Source organism: Paralichthys olivaceus, chromosome 22 (assembly GCF_024713975.1).
Source record: "Paralichthys olivaceus isolate ysfri-2021 chromosome 22, ASM2471397v2, whole genome shotgun sequence".
Lineage (NCBI taxonomy): Eukaryota > Metazoa > Chordata > Actinopteri > Pleuronectiformes > Paralichthyidae > Paralichthys > Paralichthys olivaceus.
The window spans coordinates 16,773,282-16,800,412 of record NC_091114.1 but is presented as its reverse complement, the minus strand read 5'-3'; the positions used below and the strand labels follow the sequence as shown (position 1 = coordinate 16,800,412).

The window sequence follows — 27,131 nt, the reverse complement described above, 5'->3', positions numbered from 1 at the left end:
TCCACCCACTCATCCACTCATCCATCCATCCACAGGTCTTCCAGCTGTCCATGTCTTGTTCCTCAGCCCAGATGATCTCGTCCCTCCAGTGAGTTCTGGTTCTTCTCCCGGTGACGTACCTGATAAACCTGATAAACCTGATAAACCTGAACCGTCCTCCTTCACCATGACGGAGCAGCGGCTCTGCAGCCACCTGACGGAGAAAACTCATTTCTGGCTCTTGTGTTATCTCATTAATCCCGTCTCTACCCGGAGCTCATGACCATCTGAGGGTCAGACCGTCGATCGACTGGGAGATCAAGAGCTTTACTCTTTCTCACACTGTTAATTGAAGCAATAGAAATCCTCCCTCCCTGTGTGAGGGTCCATCACAACACGAGCTGGGATCTTTCCCCGCTCACGTCTCATCCACCAAGTTTCTACAAATCCTGTTCACACTCAAACACGGTGACGGGGGTGAAAACATAACCTCCCTGGTGGAGGTAATGACATTTACACTGATTTGAATTTTATTTCCTCAAACTACGAATAAAGTTCTGCTTCATTTCCATGAGTTCCAACTTTGATGCTTGAATTATGCAAAAAATATGCGGAGGAGAGAGAAGTCGTCCTCCTGCACGACGACGAGGTTTCTGACATTTTACTCCCAATCACGGTGCAATCAAGGCAAAGCACTTGACAATTCACCGCCTGCAATTTACCCAGAGTTCCCTGGTGCTTCAGAAGGCAGCATGTGAGCGACAAATAAAGACGAGTTCATAGAAAAAATAAAAACATGGTTTAAACTCGACTTCCTGTGTTTGCATGTGTTGAATTGTTGAGTTTGATTTTGTGGCGAGAGGGAAATAGTTTGTTTGAGTCCGACAGACTGTGTGTGTGTGTGTGTGTGTGAGTGTGGGTCTGTGTGTGTGTGTGTGTGTGTGTGTGTGTGTGTGGGAGCTGAACAGGATCTTGCCTCTGCAGTCACATGAATAAAAAGCCAGTCACTAATGATAAGAGCCATTAAATATAATATTGTCGATATTTATGTGCATGGTCACTTCACAAAAGGCATCGCCGTGGCAACAGCAGGCCATGATGACGGACAGGAAGGACACGTCCTGCTTCAGTCACAGTCACGTAAACACGTTCTCTTTCCTGAGAGTGAAGCTTTATTTATTTATTTATTTCTGCAGCTGAAGATTTGCGTCTTCAGGAAAATAGAAACTTTCCAGAATCAGAACCGTGACTGAGCGACTGTTGCAGCGTGTTGTAGATGTCAGCTGATGATGAGCGTGTGTACGAACATACGTGAAGACAGGAACGACACGGACACGTTCAAATGAATTGAAAACATTCATTCTTTATTCGTCACCTTCACCGCCCATCACTCTAAAGCTTTTTGTTGCCCCTCGCTCTGATTGTCGCCGGCCATCCCCCCCCCCCCCCCCCAGAGTCCAGTCACACGACCAAACTCTTCCTCAGAATGAAAAGATAAAAACATTCTTCTTAGTTCACAGATAAGCTCATAAACAAGAGGATGGAAATCAATGATGAAGACACAGTCGTCACTCGACGATTCAGCAGAGACCTAAAGAAAACTGCTGCGACACCACGAGAAACAGGTTCATTTTCCACTAGAGCAGAATTACAGAGCAGCTTTGCAACATCACTGAAAGACAAGAAGGAGCAGATGAGATTTTATTGTAGTGTTTTACGGCCCCTCTGGCGTTTCCCCAAGACTCTTCTCCGCGGCAGCAGCGTGACCGCTACAGCGGGAGGAACGACTCGTACAATCAAAGAGCACTTTGGGAGCCAGAGGAGAAACGGATCATAAATGAGAAGATGAGGGGAAATAAAGTTCTATTCTTCGGATCATAGTCCGACAAAATCACGAGAAGCATTTTAGAGCACGGTTGCTATTTTGATCTCCTACAGGAATGTGTGTGAGCATCAGTTTATTACAGTAAACTCAGAAAATCTCCAGTGTTCTTTCAAATCAGGTCAAAGGTCGTTCATCACCTGCAGCTTTCAGCATAAAATGTTCAAAATAAAATACATAAAAGACAAAAAAAAACAATAAATCAATAGTGAAATTTGCAATTCAGTGTAAATCATTTCATCCGTCATCTTAACACATGAACAGTTTAATTCTGGAAGTTTCCAAAATGGCCCCTTCGACCAATCAAATGACCAGCTTTCAAAAACAAAATGGTGTCAGAGTAAAACAATTCTTTTTAAGATATTCTGAAGTGAAACAACGAAGTGGAAGGGAAACACAAATGAGCAGCAGCTTTTTATTTTACAGCAGATTTTCAAAACTTTCATTCAACGCTGAGCTTATTTTTTATTCAACAACCGAAGTCAAATGAATTAAATCCAGTGAGAAAGAGCGGCGGCAGTAAAACTGATCGACAGGTCGACCGTGTTCTTTGTTTCTCTTGCTGCCAACAAATCCCATGAAAAGACCAAGAGCAACCATGAAGAAGACGAGTTGGTGCAGAGCAGAGGACTCGTTACGTTTTCACCCCCGTCCGCTTCCGAAACGACCACGAAACTTTGTGAGGTCTGAGGTCTGGTTCAGAAAGTTCTGTCATATTCAGGGGAATGAGATTTCTGATCCTGCAGGTTGATTTTATTTAAGGCGGAGGTGTAAACTCTACTCAGCAGCATTAGCTGACTTCACAAAGCCCCGCCCCAGACTCTACACGTAAACAAATCACCGGCGGAACGTTTCCCAGGTTAAATCAGTTTCTGTGACTCTGATTCACTCAGTTGCAGTTCCGGACTTGTCTTTGTGCTGGAAGTTTGTCCGAGAGTTCAGAACTTGAGTGCGTCTCTCGTTGCACATTTTGTCCAGAACTTCACATCTTTTATTTAATTTGCAACATCTACAAGTTTGCAACTCCTGAAGCATCTTTCTGCAGATTCACCGAAACACGTGTGTGAGCATTTTCTACAACTGCAAACTCCATTGTCACGCGTGCTCGGTAGTTTGATGTGTGAAGTCAAAGTGACATCGTCTTTCACTACGACGAGTGGATCCCACGTGTCACTGTCCTGGTGCCATGAATACTCACCACTGCATCAGATGTGCTTTCATCCACAGCTGGAAATATTCATTTCATTTGAGATCGTGCGAGACTTTTAAAGTCGTCTTCAGCACGAGTCAATACAGCGACCGACAGATTCCTCAGTGTTGCTCTTTTCACGGGCTTTGTTAAAGAATGATCCTTCGACGTGACTTTTTACAGTGTACGTGTCTTCGAGCATCTGAACATAAAGATCCGCAAATAAATATAAAGTTCTGTGTGAGGTTCCGATAAGCTCACATTAGAATTCAGATATTCAGAAGCACTCTGTTTCCCACCTGCTCCATTTCTCTCTTTTATATTCTGGTGTTTTTCAGGATTGTGAGCACAGTGCGGCAAAATCCAACCACAGGCGCACGGCGTGGTGGAGCACTTAAGCACCGCGGAGGGAAACATTCATCGCGAAGCCACCACACTCGTTTCAATGTGCGGTTCCCAGAAGTGGTCTTTGTAGTTCTGCATTATGTAAAACACGTATACCATTAATATTTCATAGTGTTGCCACATGCCTCGTTCCACCGCTGCCGCCGCAGGTCATGTGCTGAACCTGTGACGTTTTGCTTCCTCGATGCAGAAGCACAACTCTTCAGTGAGTCATGAAACATAACAGTTAAAAATAGTAATGGGGCTCTTTAAGTCCCGATAATAAATAATACATAGTTTGAACAACTCTTTTTTCCATTTGTTTCCATGCCGACAGATGTAAAAAAAAAAAAAATGGAACGACTCTCACGCACACACAAACACACACACACACTCTCGCACACACACTCTCGCACACTCCCAGACATCCTTCCACCGCCCCCGGGTTACTTAGCGGTGCCCTGCTGATCACCGGAGGAATATAAGAACATAAATTACACATTAAATATATAAACAGAGTCCATCATCAACCCAGAGCGACCGAGAGGCTTCAAGCCCCTTAACATGATCTGGGTTTAAATCCTTCACCTGGTCCAAAATGTCCTTAATGAAAATGTAAGGCCGTGTAACCCAAGCGCTTGGGCCATAGGAGGGCTGCGAGACAAGACGATTAAATATTCAAACACCCACAGTCTCCGAGTCTTTGTCCTGTCCAGTTGTTTTAGGTTTTCAGTGTGTGTGGTAAGATGGGGCTGCTGGTAGCTCAGTAGATCCTTCAGTGTCGAGCATATAGACCTGGATAACACCCGAGATTAAAAATAAAAGCCCACAGAGTGAAACACACTGACGGTGCTTTGAGCTGGTGAGGAGAGCTGGACTGACCCGAGGGTACCAGCAGGGGGGAGAGGGTGGGAGATGGGTGAGAGTTCGGGGGAAGCGGGGAGGAAACCAGACAGGTTGAAGAGTTGAGTCTCTCTGTGAGTCATTGCTTCAGGGTGAATAGTTTGTGAGAGAAGAAGTGAAGAGTTGTTTATTGTGCTAATGGATGGAGGTCTGGTCTCGTAGGATTCTCTTTGGAGACCTGTCGGCTGATCCCTTTATGTCTCTCTCAAAGACTTGAAGTGGCATGTGGGGGGGGGGGGGGGGGGGGGGGGGGGACAGAGTTTGAGAAAGAGAGACTGAAAGTAAGTAACATGACACTACACCAGTGTGATGCACACAAAGCCCACTCTGTGCCGCACAATAGGCCTGATATCACCACTTCTTTATTGAGTCCTGGCTGCACATAACAGATTTGCTTCAAAAGAACCACTTTCCCCTCAAACTCTTCTCCCGTCCGCCGTGGTCGAGCGTGTAGAGGTGTGCAACTGAGCCGAGTCCCAGTGTGGATTTCTCCCGCCCCTTCTTTTTTGCCAACGCTGATTTGCTTTCACAGACCAGAGAGGGGAACGATTCAAGTTGAGTCCAGATACGTCTCATTCCCCTTTCCCTCCTGTTCCCTCTTTTGTTTTTTTTTTATCCCAGATGCTGTGTGGAAGGAACAGGAGGGACACAGATTCAAGATCAACCCAGGTGCCCTTGTCTCCACACCCCCCACCAACAGCCAACCCCTGTCTCGTGGATCAGGATGAGCAGAACAATGCATGTCTGTTGGGCTCTCATCGTCATATTCAAGTTTCTGTTTTCCAGACTATGAGGTCTGGACCTATGAGGATTTAGACCCTAACTTTGTGGTCCGACTCTGAGACCCTGCAGCAGGCTTCGAGGTGGCCATGGACCGTGTTCCTGGAGGACCCGGAGCTGCAGCGGGCTGTGGACTGCGATGCCGAGGCAGGACTGTGCGTAAGGGCTGCTGGAGGGTATGTGACTGCTGCTGGGGCCGGAGCTGGTAGACTCGACGGTAGCGCAGCGACTGGGAGCGTAGGAGAACCCGTGTGTACTGGATTTCTGGCAGGATGAGCTTGAGGCAGAGCTCCTGGGCCTGACTCGAGAACCCACTGCTGAGATTCACTGGTAGGTCGTACCCCACGATGTCGACTTTTCCACTAGGCTGCCATGGTCGGAGTTCCTTGTTTTTAATCTGTGCAGCCGACCGAAGTGGCATCCGATCACCAAAGCAGCTTCTCATCAGCCTCTCCTGGGCTCGCCGTAGGAGTCGCACCTCCCTAGCCACGCAGGCTGGGCCGAGAGCTGACAGCTGGCGCCACAGTGAGGCGTTAAAGTGGTCATAGAGACGTGCATCTAAAGAATTCCAGGCTCGGATCTTTGCAGGAAGTCCCGGTGTCAGGCTCCGCTTCGAGCTCGGGGTCCTCATGTTGAGCTTGACATAGAGTATGTCCTCCAGATCCCAGGAGAGGAGGTGACGGAGGAGAACCAGCGATTCATCAAAGTACTCAGCGATCAACACCAGGGAGAAAACTCTGTCCACCTCAGCCACAAAGGACCGTGCATATGCCACATCTGTTGATGGCCGGTCCTTGTCTCCACCCAAGTCGAACGTCAAGGAGTTGCGTGCATACATGGAGTCTTTTTCATCCGGCCGGTAGTAGTGCCAGGGCTCCTCTAAGAAAGCCTCCAGGGAGCCGTTGGGGACCCTCTTGAAGCTCTGGCAGTGCTGGTTGTAGTAACTGAACAGGGACTCGAACATGTGGCTGGGCTCCCTCAGTATGGTGACATATATTGTGTCGTTGGGCATCAGACGCTGCAGCTCCGCCTTGTTGAAGCGCATGTGGCTGGTGATGATATTTGGTGGCAGCGTGTGCGGATGGACGAAGTGAGAGGTGAAGGAGCGCGGGTAGCAGAACTGGTGGCTGCAGGCCTGCACGGGCAACGCCGCCGTCAGGTTGTTACGCTCGGCAAAGCGGAACAGCAGGTTCTGCATGGTGGTGCTGGCCGTTTTGTGGGTCTTGAGGAAGGCCACATTGGTGTGTTTGGGTTTCAAGCCTGGGGCAGGGTGGGACTGGATGGCAGGACAACCGAGGTGGAAGGCATCCATGGTCCTGGAGAAAGAAGAATAAGATTTAATCCTTCAGCAGAGGAAAGTGTGTGTGTGTGTGTGTGTGTGTGTGTTGGGGGGGGGGGACTAGTCTGCAAGGCAGCTTTCAGGGGGAGGAGCCACTGTCACGAATTATCGGCGTGTCAAGAACTACTCAGACTGACAGAATTCATCTTGTTTGTGTATTTATATGTCCCATCCACTAACATGGCAGAGGCAGGCCCCCACTCACGTCCTGCATCTTTAGAGACTGTCTATGGTTTATACTGTTTTAAATATCTTCTATATTTCGGATCCCTGCAGTGAAGCTGTAGCTGTGATGAATATTCATGACAGAAATGTTTTACAGCAAAAACAGCGAAATTTCAAACCCCAGAGGAAACGACCACATGTTCGACTGCGAGCACGCGTGATGAATCCTCCGCAGTGTTCACCTGCAGCAGTCTGAACACCAGACTCACGTTTTGAGAAGATGTGAGAACAACGTGTGAAAAGTGAAGAGACGAGGGGAACGTTCAACAAAGTACGCCGGCAGAGACAGGAAGTGGGAAACAAGGAGAACACGGGGCTGTCAAAGATCTGTGCTTTTATAATTAGTCTCTCCGACGACTTTCCGAAGCGTCGTCACTCAAACTCCCACATTTGAAAATTATAATGATCCTGATTTTAAATTAGACAATATTTGTAATTATTCCAGATGTGCTCACAGAGGCAGCGGGTAGACACAGTTTCATTTATATATATTTATATAATGCGAGTGCTTGTTTGCATACGTGTGGGCGTGTTTCAGTCACTCACCAGCTCAAGTGGCCCCCATGGTGCAACAGGAGACTGACAGTACTGATGGCCACGAAGATCAGGAATATCTTCCTCTGCGACATCTTGCCTTCTCCACGTCACTGGGCCTGTGGGAGGCGGAGAAGAGAAGAGCGAGCGTGAGCGGAGCGGTGGAGCAGGTAAAGAGCGAGGGCAGGTGGAGGTGTAATGAGAGAGCAAAAATGAAAATGAGGTGGAAGGAGAGCGCCGGTGAAAGCGGGAAATTATTAAACGAGCAGAGACGACAAAAGGGAGGTAAGACGGGGGGGGGGGGTGTCAGAGGATGGGGAAATGAGGACTGAACGGGAAGGGCGATAAGAAATAATTGCTGGAGGACAGGACAGGGTGGGGCGCTTTTTTAACGATGCTAACGATGGGGGGGGGGGGGGGGGGGGACCCAACAAGAAATACTTGCTGGGATCCATTAGCAGGCGCATGACTTGGCTTCTGTGGCTCGGCAGTAACACAGCGAATGACACCTTCATTACCCTCCGCCGCTGTGAGAGGCACTGCTGCACCCTTTTATAATCTCTTGGCTCAAACCCTGGACAGACGGCCCCGCACGTCAGGGCCGTCCTTAACGGGGCGACACGCACTTCACGGCGAGGCCGAAACTCCACGTGTCCACTCCACTCTAGTGTCGCTTGACCCTCGCTGCTGAAATGCCACGACAGCAGAGGAACCTGGAGGGAGTCCAAGCATCTGACTCGCATAACAATGCGTCTCTCACTCCTTGATCACGAGCAGAGACACAGCGTCACTCCTGCAGCTGGACGTGAGGACCAGTCAGTGGACTGATCTCGTCTCGCGCCTCTTGCGCGGGAGCAGGTGTGTGAGCGCAGCTCCGGTCGAGGAGGAGTCAGAGGACGTTCAGGAGAAAAACTCAAGAGTAACTGACGCTGTTTGGAGCTGAATCTGAAAGTCGGGGCCTCTGGACGCTTTGATGACACCGGTTACTTCACTTGCATTAGATTTAGCTGCTGACGTTCATTTAAAACAAAGCTTGAACGGCTGTGACTGTGCTGCCTCAGTACAAATACACAAACACACTAAAGCACTGATACTCAATAGTATTAGTACCCTCTGCTTGTCTGACCAAGACTGAATCTCACCATTTTTTACTTCAAAAGAAAAGTAAAGTGTGTACTTTTGCTCTTTCTCAGCCAAAATCCACACAGTTCCCATCTCTGAGCGTTCCCTGTGCAGCCAGAGTCGAGAAGTGCCTTGCTTTAGGGCAACTCGACAGACGTTGAAGGGAGGAAGATCATCACTTATTCATAACCCCCGATGCACTCAGCCATTCTGGGCCTTCCTCACACCCAAATCTCTAGTCCAGAGGAGAGTGGGGAGTTTGGGTCTCTGGCTGCGCTCGTGAAGCTGCAGCTGATCATCGTCATCTTTTCATCTGATGATTGTTTGGTGTCAAAAAAAAAAAAAATCAAGGAGAAATTTCCTGGAGCTGAAACCAGACAAACCAGTTCTACATCTTCTACAAGTCAAATCACAAATAACTTACACACAACCGTTACCAGGGAAACAGAAAACCTCAGTAACGAGGCGTCGGCACAAGAAATAGGAATTTTGAGAGTTCTTCTACGAGGCAGCAGAAGCAATTGTCCATCTTTATTTAGTAAACCCATTTCAGAGTGTGAAACGGCTCAGACAGGAACACAGACACGGCTTAGCGTTCTTCTTTCATAAGCAGCATGATGAAATTGTTTTCTGGCTTTTAGAGAAGGACTCAGCTCCGTTCAGCAGAGGAAGACGTCAGAAAACAACTCACAGCTATTTTAAGGTTGGGAAAGGTCACTTCATCCTCTTTAATAAATAAAACGCTGTTCGTCTGGATATGATTCAGCTCTTTTCTTTTTATCCTTCCTGTTTTGTCAAAGCCTCAGAAACTGGAAACGTCGGACGTATAAACATTTTGTTTTACCGTCAGATAATCTGGATGAACTTTTACAAGCCGTCCGATCGTCATCACTTATTACATCAGATCCCATAAATAGATAAAGATGCAAACCAACCTGCAGTCAGAGCACAAACCAGACCCAACGTCAGAGCGTTCAGATCAACCCCTTCGTGCTGATCCATGAACACAACGAGACGTCCTCGGCCGAGCTCCTGGAATAAACCACAGATGTCTTGTAGCTTCTTGCTCAAACATCCTTATATTGTTGTATGAAATGGAACCAGATTAACTTTTCATCGCATTTCTAAGAAAACTTCACGTGTTCCCGGTCGGTCAATTACATTCAGATCTCGTTTGCATCAGAAAAAAAGTCATATGAAGCAAATCTCAGAAAAACAAACGGGTGCACACGACAATTCAGAGAGAGGTCGGATACGGCAAAGTGCAGCTAACGAGAGGCAGACATCTGTACGCAGCGAGTGTGTGTGTGTGTGTGTGTGTGTGTGTGTGTGAGAGGTAGATCATGTGTCACAGAGAGTTAATAAGAAAAGGATTTAAGTGGCTTTGAGTCGACTGACATGACCTCTCCATCGTCTCCCTTCACCTCCGCCTGCACCAGCCCTGCGGCCTCGTTAATTCAGAAGGTCTGATTGGGATCAGAGGACACCGATGTGAAGTGTTCCTCTAACGCAGCCTCACTCAAACATTTTAAATGAATTCACTCGTTCATTCTGGAGGTTCTGCTCGACGAGGAGCCAAAAGATCCGGAGGCAGAGGTTCCCGTGATTTCAGCTGGTTTCCGTGGTAACACACGGTGTTTAGCATAGCGTGGGAGACGAAGTGTTTTGATGAGGAAGATATTGGAGAAAATCTAATTATGGAGTCAGTCTTTATCCACTGGATCCATTGTGACGAGTCGTGTTATTTACACACACACGCGCCGACACACACCATGCACATACAGGCACGTGCAGTCACATCTGTTCGGTGCACCGTCACCGGGGCGACGACCCAAAGTGCAGCCATCAGTGACATGATGTCTGTTGCCGCGGGAAACCAAGGGCAAAACACACCGCACCATGTGACACTGTGGACGGTGTGAACCAGGCTCAGTCCTGCAGGGAGCATTAGCATGAGCGCTAGCCTTCAGCTGTGAAACTGTGCTGGTCTGCAGCCAGGTGAACCGCTGTGTGAGTGACACGGTGTCGGCTGGGTGGAGGGGAAACACCGGGTTAAAGGGTCGGATCCCAGAATTCACCACCATCTACCTGGAGGGACGTACTGAGGTTTTGAGATATCCGCCTTTTTTAACGACGCTAACAAAAGTTCAAAATCGGGATCCACAACCAAATGTAAGATTTCTGTGTAATCCTGTCAAGTGGTGGAATAAATTACCAACCCATCATTTCCTTCACATGTGGTCACATCTGGTTTAAAACCCCACATGGAGCTGGACTAAAGGCCGAGGTCGAGGCTGTGAAGAGTAAAGTTTACAGACGGAACCTTCCACACAGCAACTGTGAGCAAATGTTCAACATTTAATTCATTTGGTAAGGAGGACATCAGGAGACAGAGGACAGTTTCCATGTAAGTGAACCTTGTCTTTTATATAAATCATAAATCTTCCACCTGCAGCAGTTTCATTATGAGCAGATAACGACTCTGCTCCATTTTATTTTGGAGAATTGTAATTAATCGACTTCATTCCTTCTTATGTTTACTTCTGTAAAGCTGCTTCCAGTTCAGGGTCCATGTTTGAAGGTGAATCTCAGGGTGAAGACACGTTGGACACGATGTGTTCTTCAGACCCGTGGAGGCGATCGAACGTCCGTCCCGCTGAAGAGTCCTGGAGCGAAACCCTGGATTCCTTCCAGCTGTTCAGGTCTGACCTCCCGGTGCCGCCCGTCAATTTCCCGCCCCGGAGGAATCCACGTGTGATGATTAGCATTTACAAGAGGACTCAGGCCCGACTTTGCACAAACTGCACGAGACGACTTCATTGGAAACGCAGAGACAACTGGAGCGGCTGCCGAGCTGAGAATGTGACAGCTGCAGCCGACACAGAACTCTGACCTGTGGCTAACGTCTGCAGCTGCTCAACGACAAAGATGGTTTTGTCATTTGAGAATGAAGAGAAGAGTGAAATGCTTCAAACTTCTAAACTGAATAAATCATTTGGTGTGTGTGTGTGTGTGTGTGTGTGTGTGGTTGTGTGTTCTGGGCTATCTAAGAAATCTATTTTCTAAGAAGACTGTTTTCTTACGTCTGAGGCTTTATCTCTTAAAATCCCCAAAATCAATCTGAGATATGAGGCTTGAAATTATTTTCCACAGTGTTGCACCTCCCCCCCACCGCTGCTCCACGCCGCCTGGTAGAAACACAGACCCCCCCCCCCCCCCACCCCCAACCCAGGAGCGGAGACATACAGCGATGCTGGGACGTGAAGACAGAGGCTCCTCTGTCGCTGCGTAAAATCAGCGTGTAATGAATTTATCACACGAGATATTTTTTCCCAACTTCTCACTTGATTTAATGATTCACAGAAATGCTTGATGTGCTTTAAGGAGATGAAAGTTAAAGTTTTACTGGAGCGCTGGAAACACTGACGCCACCTGAATGCAGCTTTGTCTAATTGACTCTGAAAACACTCTCTGCTTCATCGCTTCTCTGGAAGAAGAACAAATATAACTGTCACTTACTATTTGTCTGTGTTTTAACTCTTTGTTTTCACGGGTCAGAACTCACTGATGTTCACTGCAGCTGCTTTCACACGTGCTCTGAAGACCGGACACTCTCTGGATATTATCCGGAGGTTCTGCACGCGAGAGCGCTCATCTTCATCTCACACGAGGGAGAGAATTTTAGGTTTTTAAGATAAAGGTCCATATCTGTAATTTCACTCTGATCCACAAACATCAGACTCACGAAGAAGGAAAAGTGGGAGAAGCAACAGATTCAGTGCAGAAATCTTTTCATATCAGTTAAGATATTTCACTTCAGACCTGATTTTCTGGACATTCTAGTAAATTCATGTATGAAATCAGCTTGTGTGAGTTTTCTCGTCTTCTTCTTTCTCTTCTGTTGAATCTATTTCATGGCGGAGGCTGAATCATGTGTGAATCACAACGAGCTGTATTCAAATATTAAGGACCAAAAGGTGAAAAGAGCAAGAGAACGGAGGCGGTGATCAGACTGACACCAAACTCTGCTCCTGCTCATTTATTATAAAAGAACAACGCGGCGTCCCAGAGGAGCGGGGCCGCAACGAAGGAATTAAAAACATCAGAGTCCTCATGCAAATACTAAGTTCTGCTGCAGAGCATTAAAACATCAGGAAGCTCGGTCATGAAGGATATAAGTATATAAGTATATAAGTATATAAGTATAGAAGTATATTAGTATATAAGTATATTAGTATATTAGTATATAAGTATATTAGTATATTAGTATATTAGTATATAAGTATATAAGTATATTAGTATATAAGTATATTAGTATATAAGTATATTAGTATATTAGTATATAAGTATATTAGTATATTAGTATATTAGTATATAAGTATATTAGTATATTAGTATATAAGTATATAAGTATATTAGTATATAAGTATATTAGTATATAAGTATATAAGTATATTAGTATATAAGTATATTAGTATATAAGTATATTAGTATATTAGTATATTAGTATATAAGTATATTAGTATATAAGTATATTAGTATATAAGTATATTAGTATATAAGTATATTAGTATATTAGTATATAAGTATATTAGTATATAAGTATATAAGTATATTAGTATATAAGTATATTAGTATATAAGTATATTAGTATATTAGTATATTAGTATATAAGTATATTAGTATATTAGTATATTAGTATATAAGTATATAAGTATATTAGTATATTAGTATATAAGTATATTAGTATATAAGTATATTAGTATATAAGTATATTAGTATATAAGTATATTAGTATAGAAGTATATTAGTATATTAGTATATAAGTATATTAGTATATTAGTATATAAGTATATTAGTATATAAGTATATTAGTATATTCGTATATAAGTATATAAGTATATTAGTATATAAGTATATTAGTATATTCGTATATAAGTATATAAGTATATTAGTATATAAGTATATTAGTATATTCGTATATAAGTATATTAGTATATAAGTATATTAGTATATAAGTATATTAGTATATAAGTATATGAGGTTGAACTGAGGTTTTATATTTCGCAGATTGACCATAAACGTTTGTATGATTGTAAACTAGAAGGATTAACGCTCACGCCCGACCTCAGCATGTTGAAGAAAGTGTAAAACTATTCCAGCGTCTTTACGTTCATCTGGATCCACTTCAAACTTTACCGAGTTCTTCTCAGGGTCACGAACCCTCTGAGTCAAGACTTTTTCTTTTTTTGATATCGCTCTCCCTCCTCCTCCTCCTCACTTTAATCTGTCCTGCAGCCTTCCTCCTCCTCCTCCTCCTCCTCCTCTTCCTCCTCCCTCCATCACTGTATCTTCCCTCTATCCCTCTCTAGCCAGCGTCCCTACGGCCCTCTGTAAGAATCCGCCCCACCCTGTTCCTGGACCTGTTAGAGACGCGGAGAAAGACCCAATGAAATCCCAGCACACGCATGTACGAGAACATGCATGTTATTGTGTGTGGACGCAGCTGTGTGTGTGTGTGTGTGTGTGTGTCTGGATCATTACTTGTCTGCAGGGTAGACTCTCTGCCGACCCCCAGATACAGGCTCTACCTCACCCTAAATGACCCCCCAGAGAGAGTGATGAGAGTGGGGGGAGGGAAGGAGGGAGGGCAGCAGAGCCAGGGAGGAAAGATGAAATTGGACAAAAGACAAATAAGCGAGGGTGGAAGGAGAAGCTGAAGGAGACTGATTGGCAGAATCAACATCAGAGTCTTGTTGTTATTGAAGAAAGTCTCTCAGATCACAAACCCGCGGAGAGAGAGAGAGAGAAACCATCAGCAGAGAGAATTCTCCCTCCGGCGAAGTCAAATGACAAGAACATGCTCTGTTTTCTGTCTGCGCACATGAACACGACGTCGGCGGTTCGATCCCCACACTGAGAAGTGTTGTGTTAGAGATCTGTGATCACGACTGAAGCAGCAGCTGAGGGTGAAGGACCTGCACATGTCAGCGTGAGCAGCACAACAACAGATGATCACACGAATGAATAAAACATCGTGAACACTTCGTCCGTCTCGTCCTCACAGAACCGGACGTCACCATGTTTGAATTCAGAGGTTCTGCCACCTGAAGGTTCGATGCTGACGTGACTCAACAATACAAGTCCGACTTCAGATCCCGACAAACGAGAGGCTTCCATCACCTTCATCTGTGGTGACAGCTGCAGCACAGAGCAGTGAGGAGGAACAAACAGATCCACTCCTCTGTCTCATGTGGCCGAGCGGCGAGGCGGTGTGTTGGTGTCTACGGTTCAAACCCCCCGTGTGCGTCCCTCCCTCCTCTTTATTCATATCCTGCTCAGGGAACTCAATGTGCTTTTGCAACTCAGCTGTTCATTTACATAAGACGCAGGCCGCCTCCTTGCCAAATTAATGTGATGTTCCGAGGCAAAGCCCTGAAGCAGCTCCCGCTCGACAGAGTCACAGCGTCCGACCGGCGGCGCTCACAAACAGCCCGAGCTCACCGCGGCGTCGCAAACACCGTGACAGAGGAGCGACTGTAGGTTTTCCACAAAGTCCCCCGAGCCGCCGCTTAGCGCGGAAGCCGGGGGAGGGGGGGGGGGGGGGGATCCGGCAGGTTTCCTCCCCGTGCTCCTGGTTTGGGTGGACGACAGTTTGTTCTGCTGCAGTGAGAGTTTCCTCCTCCTCACCGAAGACAAAGGCTCCACTTCATCAGATTGTCAAACAAGCAGGATTGATCAATTCCTGAGTAACCCCCCCCCCCCACCCCCTTACCGTAAACCCCTCCACCTCGCTCTACAACCCCCCCCCCCCTCCCCCCACAGGGAGTATCTCAACCAGGCGAGCTTTGATTCTGCCAGAAAACCCAAAGAGCCGCCTGCACGCCGCAATTAAGCATCAGCGCTGTCTGGACTGGAGACAGACGGAACATTAAAGCTCCTCAGCAGAATATGGACACGCTTGTTTAAAAGCTTGTCGGCTTTCATCAGCTGCACCGAGGTGGACGGACGGATCGGGAGGGAGGCCTGTGAGACTTCATGAAGACAGGCTGCGATGGAGGACGACCCCCTGTGTTTCCTCTGCTCACTAAGTAACTGAGGACATTTACTCAAGCATTGACTGATTATATTTTTTATCCAGATTATTTATCACTTTAAGAAGAGGTTTGTGTTTTAATGACTCAGATTCAACTGATTGGTACCATAGACGGAGAAAACTCATCAAGGCTGGGACAACAGGACAACAGGACAACAGGAGGACGGATGTTTCAATCATAGTACTGGAGAGATTTATATATATATATTAAAATGATGATCCTAAATCCTCTCATTAAGATCATTCTTTGTTTTATCATATCTCTTTTGGGACTTCAGGGGCTGAATAAATCAAAAAGACAAGGTTAACACCCTCAAATGTCTTCATGTGAAGGGACAGACGCTTGTGCCGGAGGACGTTCACTGTCAGGTCTGTATAAATAACTGAGCCTGTCAGTGAACACATGCGTTAACATTTGAGAAAGTCATCTGAACGCGAAGTTTCCAGAGTCTGGACCGGTCGTGTGATTAAAACATTTATTGTGTCTGTGGTGTGTCGCAGGGATTTAATGTGGACAAACAGTGTCGACCACATGGTGAAAAAAAATTAATGAGATAGAGTTTTTCTGTCTCTCGCAAATGCAGTTAAAGAAAATTCAATAAATGAGAAGTGGTGCTGCGTCATTACGCCCGACGCTGACCTCTGACCCGGCTTCACACCCACAAACACGACAGACGCTGACGGACCGATGAGCTCCCATCGAGCACGCAGCGATAAGATCGATACCGGATCAATGACACGTCACTCCCACGGTGAAACTCCCTGCAAGCAATTACATGCTCCTCATTCATACCAATCATGACCGGGTCAAACGGGCTTAATCGGGCGGAGCAGTGAATCACCGAGTTTATCAAAGTGACAGAGGACAGAACCCTGGTCCAGTTAGTCTGGAAATCATTAAAAAAACAAGTAAGCCGTAATACTGTGGTTGGTGTTTTAAGATAAGGAGTAATTAGAGCGAGGAAGAGAGGAAGTGCAGGTTTCATTAGACGACCCACGACGGGCGGAGAATATTAATCAAAAGCTGCTTTCAGACCGAAGTCCAAACGTTTTCCTGAACGTCAGTTGCTCCGGACAAGTTTTCCTGTAGTAACACGTCAGCAGCGGTGGAAGATTATGAACTACTCAGGAAGAAGTAGAAATACTTCACATCCTACTTAGTCACATACACAAGAGCCCTTTGACCGTTTGCCACTGAAATCGAATCAGTTCATCCGAGTGAACATTCCTCCCGAAATTAAAGAAATGTACGGATGACGGACAACAGGAAACACGAAGCCTCTGGAGACTGTCGTGTCCAGAGGCCTCGTCTGAAAACAGCCAAACACAAATGTGGAAGAAGAAGAAGCCGCAGAGAGCTGGACTTTCTGTTTGAGGTGAAGAGGAAGTTGAGCTAATAATGAACAAGTTGATTTCCAGAATCAAAGCCAAAGTAAACCCAGCCGCTGTCTTCTGGTGACTTCCTGCTTCTGCAGCGTGAGAGCTTTGAAGAGCAGCTGATCATCTCTCTGCGGGACCTCCCCCCCCCCCAGGATCAATAAAGTATTTATTCATCTATGACACAAGGCTGATGGTCAGATGTAGAAATAAAGAAAAGATCCTTCACTTTTTTATTCTTCTGTGTTTAGTTTTAAATGAGTTCAGATCTCTTCAGTGGATTTTTAATGTCGTTGGATTAAAATGAACATTTTCGAGATGAATCCATTCAGATTATTGGAATCATCGAGACGTATTCTGGAAGAATCTTGTCCGAGGATCGTGACTCCATCACGTATGTCTTGTATTTTACAAAGTAACTGAACTGTACTTGGAGTTACAAGTACCTCAGCTTTGTACCATTATTTGAGTAAATGTACTCAGTTACTTTCCATTTCCACAGTTACTGTTGTCCATTCGGACCGAAGATGAAACAAGACGACTTCACTTGGTGAAATCTCAATTTAAAATGAAAAAGTCGTTTATTTGCCGTTGTTTATTTTAAAACTGGTTTATGAGGCTGAAGCTGATTCGTGGTCAGTGGGCGGCCGCGAGTCCCTTTGGTATGAATGTGACGGGCGGCCCTGTTGTGAATTCACACCCATGTGGCTGTAATGACTCAGAGGCTGAGCTCATCAGCGAGGTCACAGGAGAACTGCAGGCACCCACAGTGGGGGGGGGGGGGGGGGGGGGGGGGGTCGAAGCAAAACAGAATCAAAACGACGGATTCAAAGATTCCAGATTCTCCACAGAGCGTCAGTCCTGCTTTGTGGCGACGCCTCCCGACAGGCGCCCGCTTAGAGCGCAGCGCCAGAAACTGAATAATTAACCACAATGGAACAATAAACACGCTGTTCTCACAAGTTCTCCTCGTTCTAAAAACGTCAACAGCAGATGGCGAGCTGCCTGTGGCCGGACTCTGGAGCGGAGACGGAGAAACAGCAGCAGAACCAGACGAGAGGTCGGATGAACACACACCACGTTCATCGTCTGCCTCCTCTCTGCTAATATTGACATTTGATATTCAACCTGCGTTTACACTGACATGATATGTTTGGCTAACATGACACACCTGAGCTTTGTTTCAACATAACTGAGTGCGGACACGGCTTCAACCGCACGGAACACAAACAAAGTACACAAACCACATTCCGGTTCGGTGAAGCACGAGCAGCGCTTCCATTGAATCCGCCAACGTGGACGTGAGTTCTACGAAAAAAACCAAGAACACGAGAAGAGAATCAACGAAACTGATGAAACAACGAGTACAAACGGTCCCAGCGACACCTTCAAACCAAACACGGAGAAGAACGGATGAAGTCTTAATCTTGAATGAACGTTAGAGTACACGTTAGGATTCGAGGAGGAGTTTGGGTATGACGGTCCCAGAGGGAATCAAACTACCGATGTGTTTCAGTGGTGTCACCTTAAGCATTCAGCCACCAAGGGTCTGCAGGTTCGATCTGATCGATCACGAGTATTCAGGGATGAAAATTCGACGCTGGTTGATTGAGGCTGAGATTGAACGATGAGGGAGGAGCCGAGACACTGACGTTAACGTCTTTCACCTCTTTAAACAACAAGTGTCCTTAAATCCATTCTACAACATGGAGACAATGAGAAAAGGTTCCCGCTGCAGTGCTACACTCTGTGCTGGGGCCCTCCATCAGACCTTCCTGCTGAAAGCAGATATTCACTTCTCAGTATCTGGTGTCTGGATTATTTTGTGGGACAGATTCTATAGATAACGTATCGAATGGCTCGTTGTCACGGACCCTGGACTTGATAGCCAACGCGGTGTGTCCTTACTGACCGGGCTCGTTTGTTCGGTTTTGTTTGATGCCGTATAAGCCCCTCTTGTTTCCTCAGAGGAGGGGGGGGGGTGTGTTCCCTCTGGGTTCATGGGAACAGCCCCACAAAAACCCGAAGGTCCAGTCAGACCTGAGGACGCGTCAGCAGCTTCCTCTGAACAAGTGTGAGCCGTGAACGTGACGCCGAGTATTGCTACAGAGACATTCGGTGTAATCCCACTTATATAAAAACTGTGACGTGATTATCTGGAACAGAACAAGTGATATAATCCAGTCGTGTCACCTCGAGGTGCGTTCAGCGGCTGTTCTGGAGCTTTCAGTCACATCCCACAGCTTCATCAGCAGGAGAGAGAGTTTTATTTATTATAAACTGCAACGTCCCTCAGGTGATATTTACCTGGTGAAACCACGGAGGTTGTGTTTGGATCCGAATCAAATCACAAACACTCAGAGAAATCATTCCAAACACAAATCTCACCTCCTTCATTCTGGGATTATTATTTGAATATTTGTTGAGGTTGCAGGAGTTTATTGGTGAATATTGGTTTTCAGGTCAAACAAGTGAAGGAATGTATATTTTGATTTACTTAACATTACTGTAATATTCTTAAATATAAGGTTGTAAAGGACGAACAGACCGAGCCGCCTCACGTTCTCTGGAAACACCAGGTGTGTTGGCAGACGGACACTGAGGATTTAACAGGTAAGAGAAAACGCTTCTGTCGGAGGAAATGCATCTGCTCCAGTGCCCGTGCAGCTCGTGTGTGTGTAACATGCACATTGTTCACTCGCCTCTGTGGGTGCATGTTACCGTCCTGACAACGCACCCTCACAGTGAGAGTGGAACTCTGCACCGCCGACTTCAGGTTGTTGTTGTTCAATCACACAGTCGCTCTCTCCTGCATCAAGCTAGCACAGCACAGACACACACATCGACACACACTCGGCTCAAACTCAGACTTTGTGAAGACAGAGGCTGCGGAACACGAGCAGCTCAAAGATTCAAAGACTTTTTCTTTCTACTCAGTTATTTGATAGATTCATATAAATATGAAATAAAGCTTTGACCACAGCTAAAACTAAAACATAGGATTCTCTGATAGCATCATTAGCTTCACAGTGACACGCTGGCTTCTCAGACCTCCAAGACCAACAGACCAACAGACCAACGGACTAACAGACCAACAGACTAACGGACCAACAGACTAACAGACCAACGGACCAACAGACCAACGGACCAACAGTCTAACGGACCAACAGACTAACGGACCAACGGACCAACAGAATAACAGACTAACGGACCAACAGACTAACAGACCAACGGACCAACAGACCAACGGACCAACGGACTAACAGACCAACAGACTAACGGACCAACAGACTAACAGACCAACGGACCAACAGACCAACGGACCAACAGTCTAACGGACCAACAGACTAACGGACCAACGGACCAACAGAATAACAGACTAACAGACCAACGGACCAACAGTCTAACGGACCAACAGACCAACAGAATAACAGACTAACGGACCAACGGACCAACGGACCAAAAGACCAACGGACCAACAGACTAACAGACCAACGGACTAACAGACCAACAGACTAACGGACCAACAGACTAACAGACCAACGGACCAACAGACCAACGGACCAACAGTCTAACGGACCAACAGACTAACGGACCAACGGACCAACAGAATAACAGACTAACAGACCAACGGACCAACAGTCTAACGGACCAACAGACCAACAGAATAACAGACTAACGGACCAACGGACCAACGGACCAAAAGACCAACGGACTAACGGACCAACGGACCACCGGACCAACAGACCAACGGACCAACGGACCAACAGACCATCGGACCATCGGACCAACGGACCAACGGACCACCGGACCAACAGACCACCAGACCAACAGACTAACAGACCAACAGACCAACAGACCAACAGACTAACAGACCAACAGACTATCAGACCAACAGACTAACAGACCAACAGACCAACAGACCAACAGACTATCAGACCAACAGACTAACAGACCAACAGACCAACAGACCAACAGACTAACAGACTAACAGACCAACAGACTAACAGACTAACAGACCAACAGACTAACGGACTAACGGACCAACAGACCAACAGACTAACAGACTAACAGACTAACAGACTAACGGACCAACAGACCAACAGACGAGATCTTGGTGGTTTGACCGCCACAACAACAGACGGAGGTCGTCCTCAGTATGAATAATAAATGGTGTGTTGTGTACCGGTTCATCCCCCGACAGGACTCGTCTGTAATCTTCCTGCACAGACCGTTTTAATCCAGCGGCTGCTGGAATCTACAAGTAGATGAAATCGCACCAAGGGCAGTTTGCTGGAGTCGGGCCCGAAACCGACAAAACCCTCGTCCATCTGTCTTCATCTGGCACCGGCTTCGGCCGCAGACGTCACCGCGGCGAGCACCACAATAAAAGCCTTTTTTTAATTTTTGAAGGGATGAAGAGCAAATATATTTTTCATCATTCGAAAAACGTTTTCAAAGCCGTCGGCCGCTCGTTAACATTCAGGAGCGAGTCGTCGCTGGTGCAGATGTGGCTGAGGGGGGGGGGGGCACAGCAACATCAGTTAGTTCCCTGAAGTCACGAGGAGGAGACATTAATCACTCCACATGCACAGACACACTTTAAAACTATGGATTGAGTGAGAGTAACTGTCCAAGGACATGAACTCTCACACTTGGGTCTGAACGTCCTCCTGAATTTGTCTTTCACACGCTCACCTGTACGGAGCGTTCAGGTGAGGGCGGAGCCGCAGGAAGTCAAGTATTTATTCAGCTGCAGAGATCTGATTTTGTTTACAGCCTCGAACGTCATCACCACACCCACTCGCAGTGAATCCAGCGGAGGATCTCCTGCTGCGTCCTCACGTCGCCTCAAGGACTTTCTGTAGACCTTTTACGACCGTCTCACGGGGACGTCTGCGTCCTCACACGCAGCTCTTCCAGAGAAAGTCCGGAGATTCAGTGCTGTGTCTGAAAGCACACACCACACACACACACACACACACTACACACCACACACACACTACACACACCACACACACACACTCTGTGGTGAGCCCACAAGTAAATTTTTAATCACAAGCCGCTCTGATCGCTCAGCTCTGCGTCTTAAACACCAGCTTTGACTTCCACGAACACACGGAGACGACCTCGGCCTGAAAACATCACGTCCTCCTGTACCTGTCCACACACAGAGGACACACACAGTGGACACACACAGTGGACACACACAGAGGAGACACACAGAGGAGACAACATGCGTCTGAACTTTGTGCTTCTACTGTTTTTTACTGCTTCTATCGCTCTGCATCAGGAGGGAACTCTAACAAAACACATGCAAATGAAGAGAAAACCACTTTGTCAATTGGATGACACGTCGATGACACGTTGATGACACGTTGATGACACGTTGATGACACGTTAACCAAAGGAAGCGATGAACCTGGTGGAAGCTCAATGTGAAGTTCTCCTCTGACGAGACTTTCAACAACAGAATAATGTAACAGTGTGAGAACGTACGAGGAGACATTAGAGTGACTGTGTCCTCTCCACAGTCCGAGAGTGAAATACATTTCAGATGTGTACTCAAGTGTTAATGATGACGTTGTGAACTATGAGTTTAATATGTTGGTTGTTCTCTGGACAGATGTGACAGATGTGAGGATTCACATCAGATCTGGATCAGGAGAATAAAACAGCTGTTCTGTTTTTTTTAGATTCACGTGGTTGTGTTCCGATGTTTCCTCTGCTGAAGGAGATAAGTGAGGAAGCAGTGAAGCTCCTTTCCTCGTCGTTTAGAGAATTCCAACAGCTCTTATTCTGCGACAGCTGAACTACTTTGGACCAACGACCACGACTAACATGATCCATTACGAGTGACCAATATAAGAAACAGCTAACAGGCTAACAGGCTAACACGGTGTGTCTCCCTCCTTGTCTGAAGTTGAAGCAGAGTCGGACATTTTAAAGCCGATCTGACGCAGAAGGCGACGAGACTGAAACGTCCCGTTACCTTGAAGAAACCCGTGGACTTCTCCAGGTTTCAGCATCAGAAACATAATTTACCTTCAATGTATTTTAACAAGCTCAAGAGTTTTCTGTTCATTTCGAGGACAGAAATGTAACAGACTGATTTTAAAACAGTATTTGAAATAATTTTTCTACTTAAAAAGCTTGTACTCGTGTGATCCCACAAATCTTTGACTGAAAAAGAAACTTATGCCACAGCAGTTCCGAGCGTCAGCAGTAAACAGAGCTGCTGCTGCCTCTTTGGCCCGGGGCCTGAAAACAAGCCTCTTCACGGGATGGAGCAGCGAGCGGCCACAGAGCTGTGCATCGCCGTCTCCGGTTCTATCAACTCTCCTCCCTCTGAAGAGTCGAGGAAGACTCTCGAGCTTGAACAATCCGGAGAATTCCAGACAACGCAACACATTTCCTGATTCCTCGTGTGTGCATGTGTGTGTGTGTCTGTCTGTGTGCGTGTCCCTGCTCTCCTCCACTTCACCTCCATTGTTATTCCCTGCATTGCTCTGCTCCTCACAGGGGCCACACACTCGCCCTCAGCCCGGTGCCTGTCTTGTGGACACGCCAGGAAAAAAAAAAATAAGACAGAGCTCTATTCAGGTCTGTGCTTGAAAATGACCTGCTGCAAAAAGGTTTATTAAACCCCCCCCCTCCCTTTCTCTTAGCCTACTTCCTGAAGACACAGAGGACACGAGGGACGGAAAGAGAGACAGAGAGTTTAGAGAGGAGATTAACAGAGAGAAAGATGGTGACGAGTCCAGGTCAAATAGAGCTACGGAGGGATGGGCAATAAAATAAGACTAATATGACATAATAAAACAAAAGTCCACTACACACACATATATATATATATATATATATAATATTGTATATCATCCAGACCTGGAACTGCAGCGAAGCTTAGTTAAATTTTTTTCCACCATTTTCCCATCAAATAGAAACAGATCTAAATGTTTCTGTGCAGCTCGTACTCAGAAAACACAATCAGCCTCTCAGTGAAACAACTCTCTGGTGTTCTCCGTCACAGAAGGTCATTTGAACAGTTTCCTGTTTAATGATAATTAAAATACTATTTACAGACTCTTTGTTCGCAAAATCCATTTGATAAGTTTGAAGGGCAGATATTTTGTGACATAAACAAGTCATTGTCAGCGGCTCCTTTAGTTTCCATGTGCTGGGTTTTGACCGTAACACTGTTTAAATTGGTAATTAAGCCCAGTGGGAGGAGCTGAGTGTGTAAAAGTAACATCAGAGCTTCTGTGGGAGTTAGTCCATGTGCAGCTTGGCTGTAAATAAATAGAAAACATCAAGTTTCCCTCTACGTCTGTGTCTTTATCTGTTTGAGGTGTTTATAACTGAGCCCCGCCACAATAAGGTTCAGCATGGATTCAAAACCACACTGGTAATAAAGCTATGACTATTCACAGGCTGTAATTTGAATATTTAAAATTGGTAAATGTTGATGTTATATAATTTTACATCTTTACATTTACAGTTTCCTCTCAGCTTCACTGAACTTTAGAGGAAACACAGTTGTCCTCACTGGATGTAATGTTGCTGGGGCCTGTTTGGATCCATTCTGTCAAAGTGAACAGATGATTCATTAAAAACAAGATTAATAATAATAAAGTGTTATTGTCGGGTCACACACACACACACACACACACAATGTCCTGCAGGGTCAATAATAAGTGCATGGACATGTTTTGTCCTGTGAATCAACCACAAAGGTCCTGGATGTTTTATTGACTTCAAGTTTCAAACAGGAAACACTGTATAAATAAAACCAATGGGGACGAATCTGAAGTGCCTCGTGGGAAACATTCAACATCTACATCCACTGAGCCGCAGATATAAATAGTTAGTTATGAATTGTCTCTGCTGAACAACACGAGCCAGCAAACCGCTGATAATCTCAGTTAATCTCATGCGTGCGGCTTCATTAATTCAGAGTGTTCAGTGTTAATCTGAGCGAACAGGTGAAATCAATCATCCCGACATGCCACGGGCGCTCAAGGAGAGCATCACGGTAACCCCCCCCATCCCCCCATCCTCCTCCTCCTCCTCCTCTCACACACACACACACACACAAACACACACACGACGCATGTTCCAGGACATAAACAACAACAAGATCATCCTGGAGGAGCAAACATGGAATGTGGGCCAGATCAGATTAGATTTTCTGTGGTTGTGGATGAAATCACTCCGCCTCGCGTCTCCTATAATGGCCACACACACACAGACAGACACACACACACACGCAAGTCTGCCTGTGAGCACATCTTCCACAGAAAGTGTCCCCAGCAGCGCATCCATAAATCCATTCGTATTCAAACGGAAACCGGCGCCGCGGTCCGTGCGTAATTCTCCTGGCACAACACGAGCCAGCGTCTAAATGCGTCTTCTCTGACATCACACATGTCCCACATGTCCCGCATGTCCCCCGCTCCGTGAGGACACCGAGCATCAGACATGTCCCCGGCTCCGTGAGGACAGACACGGGGACACCACACAATGGGAGCACGCTGTCACCCACCTTTGTCATCTCGGAGCTGCGGCGCGATGTGGCGGTGATTTCTTTCTCTCTGCGGCTCCGCGTCCCCGCTGCTCCCCTCTCTCCTCCTCCTCTTCTTCTTCTTTTATTTTCAGGAGAGCCTCTGGCCTTATTCTCCTCCTCCTCCTCCTTCTCCTCCTCGCCTACAGCTGTGTGTGTGTGTGTGTGTGTGTTCAGGTGTAGCAGCCTCCTCCGAGGCAGCCTCTCTTCCGTGTGTCTGTCAGCGGAGCCTCCTCTCGACCCCACTCCTCCTGCACCCCCCCTCTCTCCTTCAGTAGCCAATGCGCGCTTTTGTGCCCGTGATGCGTAACGCTGGGCCGGCATATGGCACGCACACACACACACGCACACACATACTTCTGTTTTAGGGAGGACACTCAGTGACCTCATGACTCAATGACTCAATGAGCAGCCATCCTGTTTATATATACATGAGTCATTTTTTATCAAAAAGAATTGAATCAATGAAAGACAAGAAAAAAAGTGCAGTCTTTAGTTTTTATATTGTTTATATATTATTTATTCTTAAAACCTCTGAAACGTTATTTACTTCATGGTTTTATCAAAGAACCAAAGCGTCTGTTCACTCGTGGTCCTCGTTTAAAGTTCTGCAGTTTACACCGGACTCAAACTGACCCAGGTCTGAACCATAGACTGTAAATAAAGAGGTCTGATCCATAGACTGTAAATAAAGAGGTCAGAACCATAGACTGTAAATAAAGAGGTCAGAACCATAGACTGTAAATAAAGAGGTCTGAACCATAGACTGTAAATAAAGAGGTCTGAACCATAGACTGTAGATAAAGAGGTCTGATCCATAGACTGTAAATAAAGAGGTCTGATCCATAGACTGTAAATAAAGAGGTCTGAACCATAGACTGTAAATAAAGAGGTCTGAACCATAGACTGTAGATAAAGAGGTCTGATCCATAGACTGTAAATAAAGAGGTCTGAACCATAGACTGTAAATAAAGAGGTCTGAACCATAGACTGTATATAAAGAGGTCTGAACCATAGACTGTAAATAAAGAGGTCTGAACCATAGACTGTAGATAAAGAGGTCAGAACCATAGACTGTAAATAAAGAGGTCTGAACCATAGACTGTAGATAAAGAGGTCTGAACCATAGACTGTAAATAAAGAGGTCTGAACCATAGACTGTAGATAAAGAGGTCTGAACCATAGACTGTAAATAAAGAGGTCTGAACCATAGACTGTAGATAAAGAGGTCTGAACCATAGACTGTAAATAAAGAGGTCTGAACCATAGACTGTAAATAAAGAGGTCAGAACCATAGACTGTAAATAAAGAGGTCTGAACCATAGACTGTAAATAAAGAGGTCTGAACCATAGACTGTAAATAAAGAGGTCAGAACCATAGACTGTAAATAAAGAGGTCTGAACCATAGACTGTAAATAAAGAGGTCTGAACCCTGAAACGGTCCAGTGACCTCGAGGGCTCACAGCTGAAAATGGTCCTACACAGATACAAGTACAAGTACACATACGTTAGCACATGACGGTGCACAGTCAGAACAGAATCATGGAGTCGATAATATTCTGATGATAAAATCCCTGCCCTCCCTGCCCTCCCTGCACCTCCCTGCACCTCCCTGCCCTCCCTGCACCTCCCTGCACCTCCCTGCACCTCCCTGCCCTCCCTGCACCTCCCTGCCCTCCCTGCACCTCCCTGCCCTCCCTGCACCTCCCTGCCCTCCCTGCACCTCCCTGCACCTCCCTGCACCTCCCTGCCCTCCCTGC

General features: G+C 46.2%; 1 protein-coding gene and 1 long non-coding RNA gene across 3 annotated transcripts; one reads left to right on the top strand and one right to left on the bottom strand.

Annotated features, from left to right (window-relative positions):
* Positions 1 to 1,322: 1,322 nt before the first annotated feature.
* On the bottom strand, positions 1,323 to 25,592 carry gal3st3 (galactose-3-O-sulfotransferase 3). 2 transcript variants are annotated; one of them, XM_069518294.1, is made up of 3 exons: positions 25,353 to 25,592; positions 7,228 to 7,334; positions 1,323 to 6,433 (listed from the first exon to the last, which is right to left on the bottom strand). In XM_069518294.1, the coding sequence occupies exons 2-3, from the start codon at positions 7,308 to 7,310 to the stop codon at positions 5,140 to 5,142; spliced, it is 1,377 nt and encodes a 458-aa protein (XP_069374395.1). In that variant the 5' UTR covers positions 7,311 to 7,334; positions 25,353 to 25,592; the 3' UTR covers positions 1,323 to 5,139. The 2 variants fall into 2 exon arrangements, with proteins under 2 accessions (XP_069374395.1, XP_069374396.1); XM_069518295.1 differs by lacking the exon at positions 25,353 to 25,592 and adding an exon at positions 21,509 to 22,689.
* Positions 13,387 to 16,330, top strand: LOC138406331 (uncharacterized). The gene is made up of 2 exons (XR_011239813.1): positions 13,387 to 15,428; positions 15,523 to 16,330. It is a non-coding gene; the product is annotated as an uncharacterized lncRNA (long non-coding RNA).
* Positions 25,593 to 27,131: the final 1,539 nt, after the last annotated feature.

Excerpts from the sequence above, each read along its gene's own strand:
- gal3st3 (XM_069518294.1), bottom strand. The coding sequence starts at position 7,310 with ATGTCGCAGAGGAAGATATTCCTGATCTTCGTGGCCATCAGTACTGTC. Across the intron at positions 6,434-7,227 it reads CATGGGGGCCACTTGAGCTG|GACCATGGATGCCTTCCACC; the intron begins GTGAGTGACTGA and ends TTCTTTCTCCAG.